This window comes from Tenrec ecaudatus, chromosome 1 (assembly GCF_050624435.1).
Source record: "Tenrec ecaudatus isolate mTenEca1 chromosome 1, mTenEca1.hap1, whole genome shotgun sequence".
In the NCBI taxonomy this organism is placed as follows: Eukaryota; Metazoa; Chordata; class Mammalia; order Afrosoricida; family Tenrecidae; genus Tenrec; species Tenrec ecaudatus.
This window is the reverse complement of record NC_134530.1, coordinates 200,359,532-200,374,772: the sequence shown is the minus strand read 5'-3', so window position 1 is coordinate 200,374,772 and position 15,241 is coordinate 200,359,532. Positions and strand designations below refer to the sequence as shown.

Sequence of the window (15,241 nt, the reverse complement as noted above, 5' to 3'; positions counted from 1 at the left end):
TCTAGGGGTACACTGGTTACATGATGGCCAGCAGTTCAAAACCACCAACTGCTCCGTGGGACAAAGACGAGACTTTCTCCTCCCTTTAGAGAGTTACAGTTTCAGAGCCACAGGGGCAGTTCTACCTTGTCTGACAGGGTAAGTCAGAATTGACTCAATGGCAGTGATTTGGGGCTTTGGAAATCTTTATGGGAAGAGAAAAGCTCATCTTTCTCCCAAGGAGTGGCTAGCGGTTTCAAACTGCTGACTTTTATTAGCCATTCGATGCTTAATCCACAACACCACCAGGTGCCCCACCTCCCAAGTCTCCCAAAGGCCCTTTTAATTTTAAAAGAGTACTAAAGCATACAGCAAAATTCCTTGAAGGTTCCTATGTTTTATTAAAATGAAACTATTATTATTATTAATCAATTTATTGGGGAGATCTTATAACAATCCATCATTCAATTGTATTAAGCACACTTGTACATGTGTGGCCATCTTCATTGCCAAAGCATTTTCTTTCTACTTGAGCCCTTGGTACCAGCTCCTTTCCCCCCTCCCTTCCTACCCTTCCAGCCCTGTGAATCCTTGATCAATTATATATTATTATTATTTCATATCTCACACCATCCATTCTATCCCTTCACCCACACTTCTATTATTAGTGGGGTGTGTGTATGTGTTATATATCCAACCTTGTGATCAGTTCCCCTTTTCTCCCCCTCTCTCCCTCCCGCCCCTCTCCGTCTCCTCATGGTATTGCTACTCCCACTACTGTTCCAGAGAAGTTTCTCTCTCATGCATCCCATATGTCCAGAGTTTTTATCTGTACTATTGTGTGTACTCCGGTCTAGCCAGATCTGTAGGGTAGAACTGGGTCATGATAGTGGGGACCGATGGAAAGCATTCAGGAACTAGAGGAATATTGTGTGTTTCGTTGGTGCTATACTGCACGGTGGTTGAATCATCCCTTCCTTGTGACCTTTCTGTGAGGGGATGTGCAATTTTCTACAGATGGGATTTAGATCTCAACTCTGACCCACCTCTTCACATCAATGTAATTTTTGTTTTGGATCTTTTGATACCTGATCCCGTCGACACATCATCATCATACAGACTAGTGTGCTTCTTTCATGTGGGCTTTTTGCTTCCCTGCTAGATGGCCACTTATTTAACTTCAAGCTTTTAAGACCCCAGATGCTATATAATTTGACAGCCAGGGACCATCCGCTGTCTTCACCACATTTGCTTATGCACCCATTTTGTCTTCAGCAATGGTGCCCAGTGGTTAACTATCAAAGAGTGCTTAGAACAAAGTGCTCTTGTGTTTAGGTAGGCTTGACTAGAGGCCCAAAGTCTGTCTGCTATCTTAATACTTAATATAATATATAAACATATGTAAATTAACCTATGTCCCTTTAATATAAATTAATATATTCACACATACACATGCTTATATCTATATCTCTATAAATAGCTTTTGCCTACTAGTTCTTCCCTTAAAATGAAACTCTTAAGTGCAAAGACATATCATACTGATATTTATCCCAGTGAGTCAACTCCTTCAATTGTGGATCTCATGGGCTTTCATTGACACTTAATTGTGTTATAATAATTAAAATAATGGACTTCAGTAATAGCTTACAAATGTACTCGCCTACCATCTATAAACGTGGAGAAAATGAGATCTGGAGAAGCTAAATGATCCACTTAAATGACATGGAGCTTAAAATAGAGTACGAGAGTACAAGTCTTCTGTTCCCAAGAGCCTCTTCTTTCTGCTGTATTTGTTGTGATTGCTGGCAGGTGCTCGGACGAGGTTCCGACACACAGGGAGCCTCTATACAACAGAGCGAAACACCACCCAGTCCTGTGCCATCTACTGCAGAACCTTGGCACTTTACAAAACAATAGTTGAAATGCTTTTTGTAACTAGATCCCATGGAAACTGCACGCACAAAACCACTGTTACGGTAGTTGAACGCAGCAATATAATTTTTGGTACTTCAATTCCTCTTCTCCCACTCTCTTTTGCATTCAGTGCAAATGGGCATTTCCTACTATTGCTTCATTAGAACTTCCCGACTTGAGTCACCACTGGCTTCCACATTGCTCTTCTCAATTTTTGCTTCCATGTAACATTTTATTCTTATAACTTCTAGGATAATATGATTTTTCCCCTCCCTTCCTGGCTTCCATTCCTCTGGCTGTTTTGGTAGCTCATCTTATCTCTCTGACTTCTGACCATTGGAGGACCTGGGGTTGGGCTCTCGGTGTATAATCAGCCCCTCAATGGTTTCATCTAGTTGCACAGATTTAAATACCATCTACATATCAATCTTTGGTTCCCAAAGTCACATTTTTTACCCCAAAGCCTCTTTGAATCGTACATCTCCTCTATCCAATTGCCTTATGGATAGCAAAAGGCATCTCAAGCTTAAGCTAAAACAAAAGCCTCAATCCCCTTCTCAAACCACTTCTGACTCATCTTCCATTGTAGTTCCTGATTCTTCCATATTTCTAGTTGTGCAGTCAGAATAAAGCTTTTCATCTGATTGTTGATTATTTTTCATACCACATATCCAGTCCATTAGCAGATGTTTGATGATTTATCTTCAAAATGTACAGACGCCAGCTATACCTCAGAATGTCCAGGGCTACAAATTTGACTCAAGATACACCATCGACCACGGTCAGAATTATGGCAATAATCTTCTGTTCTCCAGGTTCATGCCCTCGCAGTACTTTATTCTCAAGTGACCGGATAAGATCAGGTGAATGCATAAATCAGACCGGCGCTGCCCTCCTCCAAGCCCTGACTTGGCTCCTATCTCCCGCAGAGTAAAGGCCACACTCAGTGTCATGCAAACCCGTTCCTGTCTGGCCCAGGCATCTCTAGCTTCACCTTCTCACTTCTCCCTAGTCACTCAAGGTGCTGCAGCACCCTGGTCCCTTCGCCGCTCTTTGAGCCTATCAGGATGCTCTTGTCATGAGGACTTGTCATTCATTGTTCCTCCGATTGCAGCTCTCCCCAGACAGCCATCAGACATACTACACGTATGTTTTTATTATTGTTGTTTGATTATTATTATCTTTACCTTCCTCTAAAAGGCTGTAAATTCGTGAGTTAGGGGATATAATGTTTGTATTCTCTTTTGTATGCTCTGTCACTAAAATGATGCCTGAATCATAGTGAGTGAGTGAGTGAGTGAGTGAGTGAGTGAGTGAGTGAGTGAGTGAGTGAAAATTGGCCCAGGATGTCCTGAGGGAGAAATTGGGAACATACTGATGAAAGAGAAGTTTTTATTTCTATAAATTAAGTCAGTAAACACTCTGCCCCTTCTGTCTTTTGCACCTCTTTGCCGAAAAAAAAAGAGACAGAGATGAGGAGAGGAGGAAGATCAGAATGTGTTCGAGTATTGCAAAAAAACCCAAACAGAAACTGACGTACTAAATGTGGTTCTGAAAGTAGAAAACCCACCTTTAGAACATCACCATGAGGCTGCTTTGGTGCTCTCAAACCCCTGATCTTCCCCAGCCCCTCCTCCCACTGCAGGTAAACCATTGGTCCAGCAACATGCATTCTTTCCCTACATGCACAGATTCTGAAATTAGTTCATCGTCCCATTTCCACTAGATAGCCTTCATTCTCTGTGTGTGTTTTATTTTCTAGCCTAATCTTCACCTCCAAATATACACCTTGTCCCAACACGGATGCAAAACAAAAGTCCAAAGAAATCCTCCACTAAGGGCTACAGCTACTAACCAAATTCCTTCGACTAGATTTTCCTGTTCCTTCATCTAAGCTCCATGTGATCTTCGTTGTCAAAGGCTTTGAAAGCTGAAAGAATTCAAGGTTACTACCATATCTGGTAAATTTAATCCTACACACTTTTTTAGGTGTCACTTTTATCACCCAGTCATAAGAATTTAGGTTTGGACTATGGAAACGAAATAAACAAATAAGACACAGAGTCATGACACGCTTGCTGGGAGACTGGTCGCTCGTTGCCATCAAACAGATTCAACTCACAGTGACCCTACAGGGCAGAGCAGACAGGAAAACTTCGCAAGAATAGACAGTCTCATCTTTTTCTCTCAGAGAGGCTGGTGGTTTCAAACTGCTGACCTTTCTCAATACCCAGCCCACTATACCACAAGGGCTCCTGGGGATTGGTCTTACAGGTGGGCACAGCAAATTCTCTCATTTATAGGTGTGGAAACTAAGGTTCAAAAGGCAAAATAACTTCTCTGATGTCTCTCAGTGAAAGAGTCAGCCCCCGGCCCCACTATGAGAAATGATGCCCCTCAGTGACTAAGGGCGATACAAGGGACTGCACCGGAGACACAGTGTGGGAATTGCACCTGACCTGATCCCACTACACCGAGGCAAATCACTGGGGGAGTGCAGTGGAACAGCAAGGGAATGGAGTGGCAAGGTCCCCAGGGAATGCTGAAAGTGGACTTTGGGGCCAGGGCATGGTGCCCCAACAGACTGGACTGGAAAAGGCTCCTAAGGGCCAGCAAACGATCCCTGAACTAACTACAAGCTTTTCTCTTGTGAAATCTTTTGTTCTTTGTCAGTGGTTTGTTTTTGTTGTTTTGTTGTCTGGTTGTATACTGATGCTTTGTTTTCCTCTGTCTTGTTTTTGTGCATGTTAGTGTCTCCACAAGTCTGTCTGAATAGGACAGGCTGGATGAACTATCTGGAGGAAAAACAACGGGACCGACAGTTCTGGGGGGACTTGGGGTGGGGGGAGTAAGAAAGTGGTGTTAACAAACACAGGGACAAGGGAGCAACATGGGACCCAAAATGGTAGAGAGGGGGGAGTGGCAGGCCTGGTGGGAAATGACCAAGAGTAAGGTTGCTTAGAGAAGAGGTATACTCTAGCCCAGGTGGGGACGGAGCATGGTAGTAGGGCAGGAGGAAAGGCAAGGGAGATGGAGGAAAGAGCTAGGAGTGAAAGGGCATTTATGGAGGTCTAGACAAAGACATGTACATGCATATATATATATAGGAGGATGGGGAAATAAATCTATGTGTCTATATTTATAGGTTAAGTATTAAGGTGGCGGAAGGACCTTGGGCCTCTACTCAAACATTCCCTCAATGCATAAATACTTTCTTTTATTATTGGAACTCTATGATGCTCACTCTCCCGACACAACTGCTGGAGCCAAAATGGGTGAACAAGTAAATGTGGTGAAGAAAGCTGATGGTGCCTGGCTATCAAAAGAGATAGTGACTGGGGCCTTAAAGGCTTGAAGATAAACAAGCGGCCATCTAGCTCAGAAGCAACAAAATCCACATGGAAGAACACACCAGCCTGTGTGACGAGTGGTCCCGAAGGAATCAGTTATCAGGCATAAAAGAACAAAAAATCATATCATTGACTGCACACCTCCATGATAGGATTGCTGAAGACAAATGGGTGCATAAGCAAATGTGGTGAAGAAAGTTGATGGTGCCCAGCTATCAAAAGAGATAGTGTCTGGGGTCTTAAAGGCTTGAAGGTGAACAAGCAGCCATCTAGCTCAGAAGCAAAAAAGCCCACATGGAAGAAGCACACCGGCCAGTGCGATCACGAGGTGCCAAAGGGACCAGGTATAAGACATCATGCAAAAAAAAAAGATATATGTGTGTATATGTATATATGTCTGTGTGTGTATATATATGTATATGTATATATATACCATATTGAATGAAGGGGGAAGTGCAGAGTGGAGACCCAAGGCCCAAGTGTCGGCCAATGGAGATCCCCTCATAGAGGGGTTCAGGAGAGGAGATGGGTCAACTAGGGTGCGAGGTAGTACCGATGAAGAACACAGCTTTCCCCCAGATCCTGGATGCTTCCTCCCCCCAACTACCATGATCCGAATTCTACCTTGCAGAGCTGGATAGGGCAGAGGTTGCACACTGGTACATATGAGGGCTGGAGGCGCAGGGAATCCCGGGTGGATGATACCTTCAGGACCAAGGGTGTGAGGGGCGATGCTGGGAGAGGGGAAGGTGAGTGGGTTGGAAAGGGGGAACTGATTACAAGGATCCACATGTGACCTCCTCCCTGGGGGAGGGACGGTGGAGAAGCGGGGGAAGGGAGACTCCGGATAGGGCAAGATATGACAAAATAACAATGTATAAATTACCAAGGGCACATGAGGGAGGGGGGAACGGGGAGGTAGGGGGAAAAAAAGAGGACCTGATGCAAAGGGCTTAAGTGGAGAGCAAATGCTTTGAGAATGATTGGGGCAGGGAATGTATGGATGCGCTTTATACAATTGATGTATGTATATGTATGGATTGTGATAAGAGTTGTCTGAGTCCTTAATAAAATGTGAAAAGAGGAGAGAAAAAAAGAAAACGATTAGGGCACAGAATGTACAGATGTGCTTTATACAATTGATGTATGTATATGTATGGACTGTGATGAGTTGTATGAGCCCCTAATAAATTGTTAAAAAAAAAAAAAAGAAAGAGTCAGCCCCCATTCAAGGATCTTTCGATCATTCAAAATGGGAGATAAGTCAGAATGAAAACTGAATAATTAACAATCAGAAATTCTTAATTATTTCACAGAGAGGGGGGAGTATCAGACTCACACAAATATAATACTTGGTGTTAGCATGCATTAAAATACTAAGTTCAATGTTAATATAGGGTTTTACCTACTAGATCCCTCTTAATCATCCAGAAGATTTAAATGGAGTCTAAAATAAAACAATTGGCAATTCTTCTTTGAACCACAATGGAAACAGATTTGATATTTTTTCTGAATTATGTGTACAGTTAATTTTATGGAACCAATTTAAGTTAATCATTTTCTCATATAATTTAATTCAAAAAAGCTCTGATTTATTAGTCATCTGCTATTAACATGCCAAGTTTCCCCCACTTTGAATCATGATTGCTAAACGTTAGGAAAGTCAACCCCAGCAATGTGCAAACTTTCCCATTTGGTAACAATCGAAAGGCGGCACACCACAATACAATTTACTCAATAATTGTTCCTATCACTTCCAACTATCTGGATGAGCCAGTTTCCACTGACGACTTCTTGCAATTTCTGTGTTCCATTTGCAGCAGCATAATTTTCAAAGAGGTTTTATTTATTATTACTTTAATATTATCTTTTTGGAAGAAAAGCAATTTTTGGTGTTAATTTAAGAAAACAATGTCACTTCCTTTTTAAGCCAACTGCAGACTCATCCAAAGAGAAGTGCAGGGTTCTTATTCTTCCAAAAGATTCAAAACTGCGCTGCATCACAATTGGCAATTTGCCTTTTAATGAATTCAAGTATTAGGTGTTTTAATAGGACAGTAACCTGAGTGGGCAGTGTTTCAATCGTTTATTCAAATATGGAAACCAATTCATGTTTAATTAGTGTAGAAAATGATAGATAGATAGATTGATAGATCCACACTCCAAACTCAATGCCATTAAGTCTATTCCAACTCAGAGCAAGTCAATAGGATCAGGTAGAATGGTGCCTGCGGGTTTCCAAGGCTGTAAATCTTTAAAGGTGGAGAAAGTCTCATCTTGCTACCATGGAGTGACTGGTGGTTTCAAACTTCTGACCTAACAGTCAGCAGCCCCAACATAACCCACTAAGTCTCCTAGATATATATTAGAGAGAGCGGGCTAGGTTATTTACATCCTTTGAAGAACACGAAAATCGCAGAAGCTTCTATTTCCTCTACATTTCCCCCAGTGGCATTTTCTGAAGCAGCTGACGTCGGCCACATTTAATACCTGGCAATAAGTTGAACTCATATATGTTTGCCAAATGCACAAGGAAGGAATGTCAGCTTCTCAATATCAGGTGTTCGTGTCAGGTCCTCCAGAAAAGACAGACATGTTCAAAGCAGAGAAAATGTAGGAGAACAGTAGGGGGAGAGAATTTTTTAAAAACCACTGCTTTATTTCTTCAACTGGGCAGCAGCAATGTGTGTTAATAAAACTCAGGTGGACCTAGACAGCAAGCCACATGACTTCCTGGTGCCCTCTGTGATGACAATGGGGACTCAGAAGAGCCTCACAGAAAGGTACCACTTTAAAGAGAAGCTGTAGGGGTGGGTCTGGGGTAGTAACAGGACAGGATCATATTACAGTGGCGCAGCTGAATCCATGGCTGGTAGCAAAAAGAAAGAGTTATTCTGCTTCAGCTCCCTTTAAAGCACACAAACATAGCAAATCAAATGCATTTCTGCTGGATGAGACACAGACATTATATTTATACCCATGGGCGAACCGAACTAGTGACAAACTCGTGCAAAGATGAGTAGATGCAATTCAAAAATGAATGGCTTCTCTTCTACTCTCAGCTCTTCCCTTCTACTAGTAGCGACTACTTACTAGTTTCCTTGTGTCTCACACAATGGGGGCCCACAAAACGCCCTTCTGTGAGTTATCCCTGCAGGGTGCCCTCATCCTGGAGTTCCGCTTTCAGAGCCCTGCTGCAGAACACTCGTTAATTAATTAAGCTATTTTTCAACCCGAAGGTGGAAAAGGCAACTAATGATCATTTTGATGCAGTTGCTCAGAACTTCAGGTTCTGACTTTCTGGTTTTCCTAAAGTCCAAAGTGTTGGGAGGCCAGGATACAAGCTCCCCAAACAAGCTATTTACTCCAATTCAAGAGTAGGTATCAGAGAGTCAACCCAGATGCCAACGCCACTCTTTGCTATAACTGTGTTCGTTTGCTCATTACAAAGTGGGGGGGGGTTGTGATGGAATGTGACATAGAAAAAAATTTCACAGCATTTGAAATCATGTAATCGTGAGGAATAACAAATACAAAGAATAAATATTTCCCTTACCTGGATCATGGAAAGGCACCAAGGCAAAGTTGAAAAGAGGTCTCTTAGGTCTTTTCAAAGACGTCTCCAAAATTTTAGAAGCCCCTTCGATAACCTGAACTAAATCATCGTACATAGACCCAGTCACATCAAACACAAAAGCCAAGGTGGAGGCGCCCTCCGGAATGTCCTCAGCCCCGCTCTCAGACTGGGGGCTTGCATCTTGGGCTAGGGAAGAATAAAGAAGAATGAACAAGAAGACTGTGTGCACAATTTCCCAGGAAATCATTTTTCTCTCTTTCTTTTTCTTTTTTTGTTCGGAGCGCCTGAGCCCCTTGCTTAGCCTGGATCCTCAAGACCAGGCAGAGGGCTTCCTCCCAGAGGAACTCATCCGACTCTGGAAGTCTCTTAGAACTAACAAAAAGCAGCCTGGAGCCGGGAGTCCGACGGGGCAAGGGCACCAAAAGGCAGCCCCTCCGGGGTTGAGCAGGGACGCGCGGCCGCAGCTTTTGTCCAGACGCAGTTTCTTCCCTCCCGCGGCGCCGGGGCGCAGGGTAGCGCGTGGGGGGCGCGCGGAGCGCGGGGGGTCCCTGCCCCGAGGACGCCTGTGAGCCCGCGGCGCCGCCGCCGAGTCCCGCTGCCCTCGCGCCGCGCCGCCGCCGTGACCGCCGGCCAGCGACTGAGGCTCCCAACTTTCCAGCGCTGCAGCTGGGGAGAGCGCGGAGGGGAGCCCTGCCCGGGCCGCGCCTGCTGATTGGCCAGCTGCGTTCCCCCTGCCCCTGCTAGGGAGCCCCCCCCCGCCGGGAGGGTAACTCCCCCTCCTCTGATTTCAGGGTCAACTCAGTGCTCAGTGCCCGCGGAGCACCGGCAGGGTCTGAGGGTCTGCTCTATTGCCACTGTGGTTCACTTAAACCCCCCCCCCATGCAAACAATGGCGAAGACCCAAACGGGGGGGGGGGGACACCACACGGAGTCGCACAAAGGTGATTTTCTCTTTCGGATGTGCACGACACGGACACCTCTTTCATAATCCCCCCCAGAAGCCAAGACGCCACTGCCCAGGACTCCCAATAATCTCGGACTTGCAGCCCACAACTCCACCCTGCCAGGAGAGGGAGCTGGAAATGCCTCAAGGCTGCATTGCACCCCCTTATCATCCTTTGATCAACTTTGGGGAGTGGAGCAAAGAGCTGGATGTGGAGGAGCCAGAGGAAAAGGAAAGGGCTGTTAGGGGGAAATGGGAGACAAGGCAGGAACTGGGTAGTCCGTGATTGTAATTAGGAAAGTTTGTGGAGGAGAAAGAAGTTACATGTGAACAAGGGATGGCAGCCCTGTAGTAAGGATAAGGAGGAGAGAAATAGCAAGAGGGGACTGAAAACTTGGGGAGGATGAGAATTTATTTTAATAGCCATATCAATGAGTTTATATGAAGGAGAAACAGATTTCTAAAAACATTTTTTATTATTATTATCCAGATTACTGTTTGCTGAGCAGTTGGGAGTCCTGTAGGGTAGGGAGACAGAATCCCCTCCTCGCTTCACATTTCCTGCCATGAAAGAGCTATTTGTCTTCACAGCCAGTGATCCATACCAAAAAGAAACAAAAAGGTGTTCCCCTCCATGGCATTTTCTTGACAATAAGTGAGGAAACCTCACCCTGGAAAAGATTGCAACGTTTTTCTGTGTTGTAATTACTATATACATTTCATAATTAATAATAGAGAGATAAGGGGCAGGCCAAGAAAGTCAACCATGCGTTAAGGATCCTGTGCTTCATTTAAGTACAACTGCATTTCCTTCCTGGAAAGCGGCTGCCTGGACTCTGGCCTTGACAGTCACCAAAGGGGTATGTTGATGCAGGTTCAAAACATCCATGAGACCACTATCTGACACCCAGGCAGCCTGGGGAAGAACTGGCGCCCTCACATAGCCAGCAACTGTCTTGTCTTTCTGTGGTAGTGAGTGTGGGACTTGAGTTTATGGTACCTATAAATCAAGTCAGTTAAAGGAAAGAGACAAGCCCTTGGAGTGGAGAGGGACTATGAGAGGGGAGGGGGAGCGGGCTTCCTTTCCAGGGAGTATTTAGAGAATGTTGTTTGAGTAGCCTATTCCTTTGTTTATGTAAAAGGAATTTCTTTCTAAGTGATAGGAGTTTTCCCTGAGACTTGAGATAGTCCAGGTGCTCAAAGAAGTCTAATTAAGGGTTTGAGGTCAGATGATCTGAACTCAAGGCTCAGTTAAGACATTTAGTATTCGTGTTACCTTCAGCAGGGTACCTAAATTCTTTGCACTGTCATGCTTCTTAAAATGGAGGTAATAGTAGTATCTAACAAAGATTGAATGATCTTATAAAGAATATTGTCTGATGGAATGTTCTGCAAATGTCAAGTGACTTCACAGTGTTTATGAATTAGGTCAAGTTGTTTGATGTCATTGTGATGTTCGATCCAGTTGATTCCCACTCAGAGCAACCCTCAAACCGCATCCCGCAATTGCTCTTCGGTTTGAGACCATTGGTGCAACCATTATGTCAATCCATCTTGCAACCTGTTGAGGACCTTCCTGTATTTCCCTGCCCTTGAGAAGAAGTCTCGCTATCCTTGCTTCTAAGGAGCATTCTGGCTTCTTCCAAAACATTTTTATGTTTCTTTAGCTGTCAGTAGTATTTTCAATATTCTTCGCAGCCACCATAGTTCAAGGCATTGATTTTCATTTAGTCTTCTTTACCCAGTGCCCAACCGTCCTTCCTTACCCGGTGCCCAACACATACGAGGACATTTAAAACACTATTGCTTAAGTCAAGTGTACCTTAGACCTCAAAGTAACCTGCTGCCTTTTCAACACTGTATAGTGGTCTTCTGCAGCGGATTCCTTCTTTGATAGATTATCATGAGAGACCAGTCCTTGGAGAAAGACCTCATATTTGGTAAAGTGGAGAGGCAGTGAAAAAGAGGAAGGTCCTCAAGGAGTTGAATTGACACCCACCGCGCAGCTGCCATAATGGGCTCAAGAACAGAAATAATTGTGAAGATGGCTGAGGACTGGGCAGTCATTTGTTGTTGTGCATAGGGTCCCTATGCCTTGGAACTCACTTGATGGCACCTAATAACCATAACAATGTACATTGCTGCTTTCATAAACATTGATTGCGGATTCAAGCGAGATAAAATCCTTGACAATTATGATTCCAGGAACCCAAGTGGAAGGTGAATTTTTCAGAATGACAAGGGCAACAAATGTTTAAGGGTGCTTTACTCAATCAATGTATGTATGGATTGTGATAAGAGTTGTATGAGCCCCAATAAAATGATTCATTAAAAAAATCCTTGACAATTTCCATCTTTTCTTCATTTATCATGATGTTACCTATTTGTCTGCCAGTTGTGAAGATTTAGGTCTTCTTTACATTGAGTTGTAATCCATACTAAAGGCTACAATCCTTGATCTTCATCCGCAAGTTCTTCAAATCCTCCTAACTTTCAGCAATCAAAGTTGTGTCATCTGCGTGTCACAGTTTAATAAGCCTTCTTTCAATCTTGATGTTGCATTCTTCTTCATATAATCCAGCTTTTCTGATGATTTCTCAGCATACAGTTTGAATAAATATGGTGAGGAACTACAACCCTGCTGCACATCTTTCCGGTATTTAAACAACGCAGTATTCCCTTGCTCTCTTCACACAACTCTTCTGCAACCATGAACAAGTTCCACATGAGCCCAATGTAGTGGCTTGGAATTCCCATTCTTCTCAAGGTTGCCCACAGCTTTTTACAATCCATACAGTAAAATGGCTTTGCATAATTAACAAAACATAAGTAAACATCTTTCTGGTAGTCTCTGCCAAAGATCCATCAGACATTCGCATTGAGATCCCATGTTCCATGTCTTCTGAATATGGCCTGAACATCTGAAATCTCCCTGTCAATGTACCGCTACAGAAAATAATCTTTAGCAAAATGTTATTAGCATATGAAATCAATGATATTTTTCTATAATATGCACAACAACAGAAGGGTCACTTTTCTTTGGAATGGTTACAAATATAGATCTCTTTCAGTCAAGGGACCAAACAATTGTCTTCTTGGCATTTCCTGGCATCGAAGAGTGAGAGCTTCTAGTGGGTCATCCGCTTGTTAAGCATGTCAGTGGGTGTTCCATCAATTCCTTGGACCTTGCTTTGGCTAATGCTTTCAGTGCAACCTGAACTTCTTTTAGTACTGTTCGTTCTTGCTCATTTGCTACCTCCTGAAATGGGTGAATGGTACAATGACTGTATTCTTTCCATCTTCTTTGGATGCTTACACAGTCTTTCAATATTGCAACTCAAGACTTAAATATTTTCTTGAGTTCTTTCAGTTTAAAATATTCTGAGCATGGGCTTTCTTTTCTAAATTGTTTCATAGCAGTGTTCAAATCTTCTGTCTGACTTGTGTTAATTACCAAGGGAATGGTCTTGGAATCTCGCACTAGAATTGGGGATTTATCTATTTCTCCTTGTAGTGCTATAAAATTTTGCTTTATTAATTTTGAAATCCATTATTAGATGTGCAAACCCTTAAGGATGATTCTGACCTCAGATTATTTGATATTTTTATTATTATGAAATTACTGTCAGCATCCAAGGTACTATTCTTTGTATAATGCTTTCTGATAATATGTCAAAGGTATATTATCAGAAAATATTATACCAGCTCTATGTTCCTTTTGAAAAGTTTAGCATAATATATCATTCTGATCCTTGCAACTTTAATCTATTTATATCTTTAGTTACAGGGTGTTTCTTATAAGCACTATTCAGTTGAGTCTTGATTTTTCATCCACTCTGACAGTCTCTGCCTTTCAGTTGACATGTTTAGATCATTTATACTCAGTAAGATTGCTGATAGTTAAATATATCATTGTCCTATATGTTTTCAAATAAGAATAAACCCTGCTTTCTCAGCATAAGCCAGGCAGGCAAGAAGGTAATGAGATGACATACATGACTCTGAAAGAAAAATAAATCCAGCCTAGAATTATGTACTCAGCAAAGCTGTTGCTCAAATGTTACAACACAATTAGGACACATACAGATAGACATCAATTAAAGGCATTTGTGAAAACCAGGCAAACCTTACAAAATATACTGAAGGGAGTTCTTGGATAGAGAACCAACAACCCAATAATGATAGACAACAACCTGTGGTTCATGTACATGACAGCAACACCCAGAAATCAATAAAGATATAGAAAATCCACATGAAAATAAACCAACAAGACTGAAAATAAGCAACCAAAGACATTAATTTGTACACAATAACAATTATAAATAAAATGATGGAATAAATAGCATAGTTATAAAATTTCTAAATGGAGAGGAAGTCGGAAAGATTTCAAGGTAAAAAGTTGGGAAGAAACAAATTACAGGGTAACCTCAAAGACAGTTAATAAGCCATTTCCAAAATAAAAAAGAGGAAGGAGTCCAGGGATGGGGGCAGTGGGAACAGGGAAGGAGAGGCTTAGAAAAGTATAGAGGATGGAGAGAAGATAGGAGGGATAGAAAGAGAACTGTATTTATGATTGGAAATGGACTACTGATTTCATTTGTTGAAATGGCTGTGTAAATATAGAAAATGCTTCTTTAAAAAGCAAAATATGTTTTTAATGAGAGTGAAGGTTCACAGCCTTAAAAAAAGAAATGCAGTTTCCTTACTCTTCAGACCTAAATAGTGGCTCAAAAAAGTAGGAAACGTAAAGCTGAAATGTACTGGGATTCTTTAGTGACATATGAATTCATTTCAAACATATTAAGAAATAAAAAGGAAAATGCAAATAACAAATAAAGAAAATTCAAGTTATTGGGCCTGGGGGCTTGGGACCATTGTCTTGGGGAACATCGCCATCATTTCCATAAGACAGTGCACAGAGACAATGTTCTATTCCTACCTTAGAGACCTAAAATCTCTTGTAACCCTCTGTGCAACTGCTGGTCGCTCGCAGTCTGGAAGAGAGAAGAGTGAAGGAAATTGAAGATGCCCGGAAGCAGTTTGTTTAACGAATCATGGGAACATTCGTTTCCACACCTGGCTACTTCTCCCAACTGCTCTCCAGGTACCACATGAGAAGATCCTGGGATAACATAAAACAAAACTCAAAGATTACTAAAAGTTCCATGGATCATCAGGAGGAAAGACAAATATGTCTTGATTCTTTCTTGTGCAGCCACGATGTTCCTTAGAAGGAAGGATATGAAGACTTTTTTGCATGTACATCAGGAAGCACCAGTCCCTAGAAAGGGCTTGATGAAGCAGAAAGTCGGCAAAAATAGAAGACTCCTAATGAGATGTGTTTGTACCGTGGCTGCAACAATGGGTTCAATCATAACAATGTTGAGGAAAGGACATTGTTTTGTTCTATTGTGTACCTAGTCTCTCTGACTCAGACCAACTAGACTGCAACCGACAATAACAATTATGCCTACCTCA

The 15,241-nt window shown here is 42.5% G+C and overlaps 1 protein-coding gene across 2 annotated transcripts in view; it reads right to left on the bottom strand.

Annotated features, from left to right (window-relative positions):
- Positions 1-9,445, bottom strand: part of HMCN1 (hemicentin 1) — a 544,205-nt gene extending 534,760 nt beyond the window's left edge. For both annotated transcript variants that reach the window (XM_075528409.1, XM_075528416.1), the window contains exon 1: positions 8,800-9,445. In XM_075528409.1, the coding sequence (XP_075384524.1) occupies positions 8,800-9,067 (268 nt within the window). In that variant the 5' untranslated portion in view covers positions 9,068-9,445. The remainder of the gene's footprint in view (positions 1-8,799) is intronic.
- Between the last annotated feature and the right edge of the window lie 5,796 nt (positions 9,446-15,241).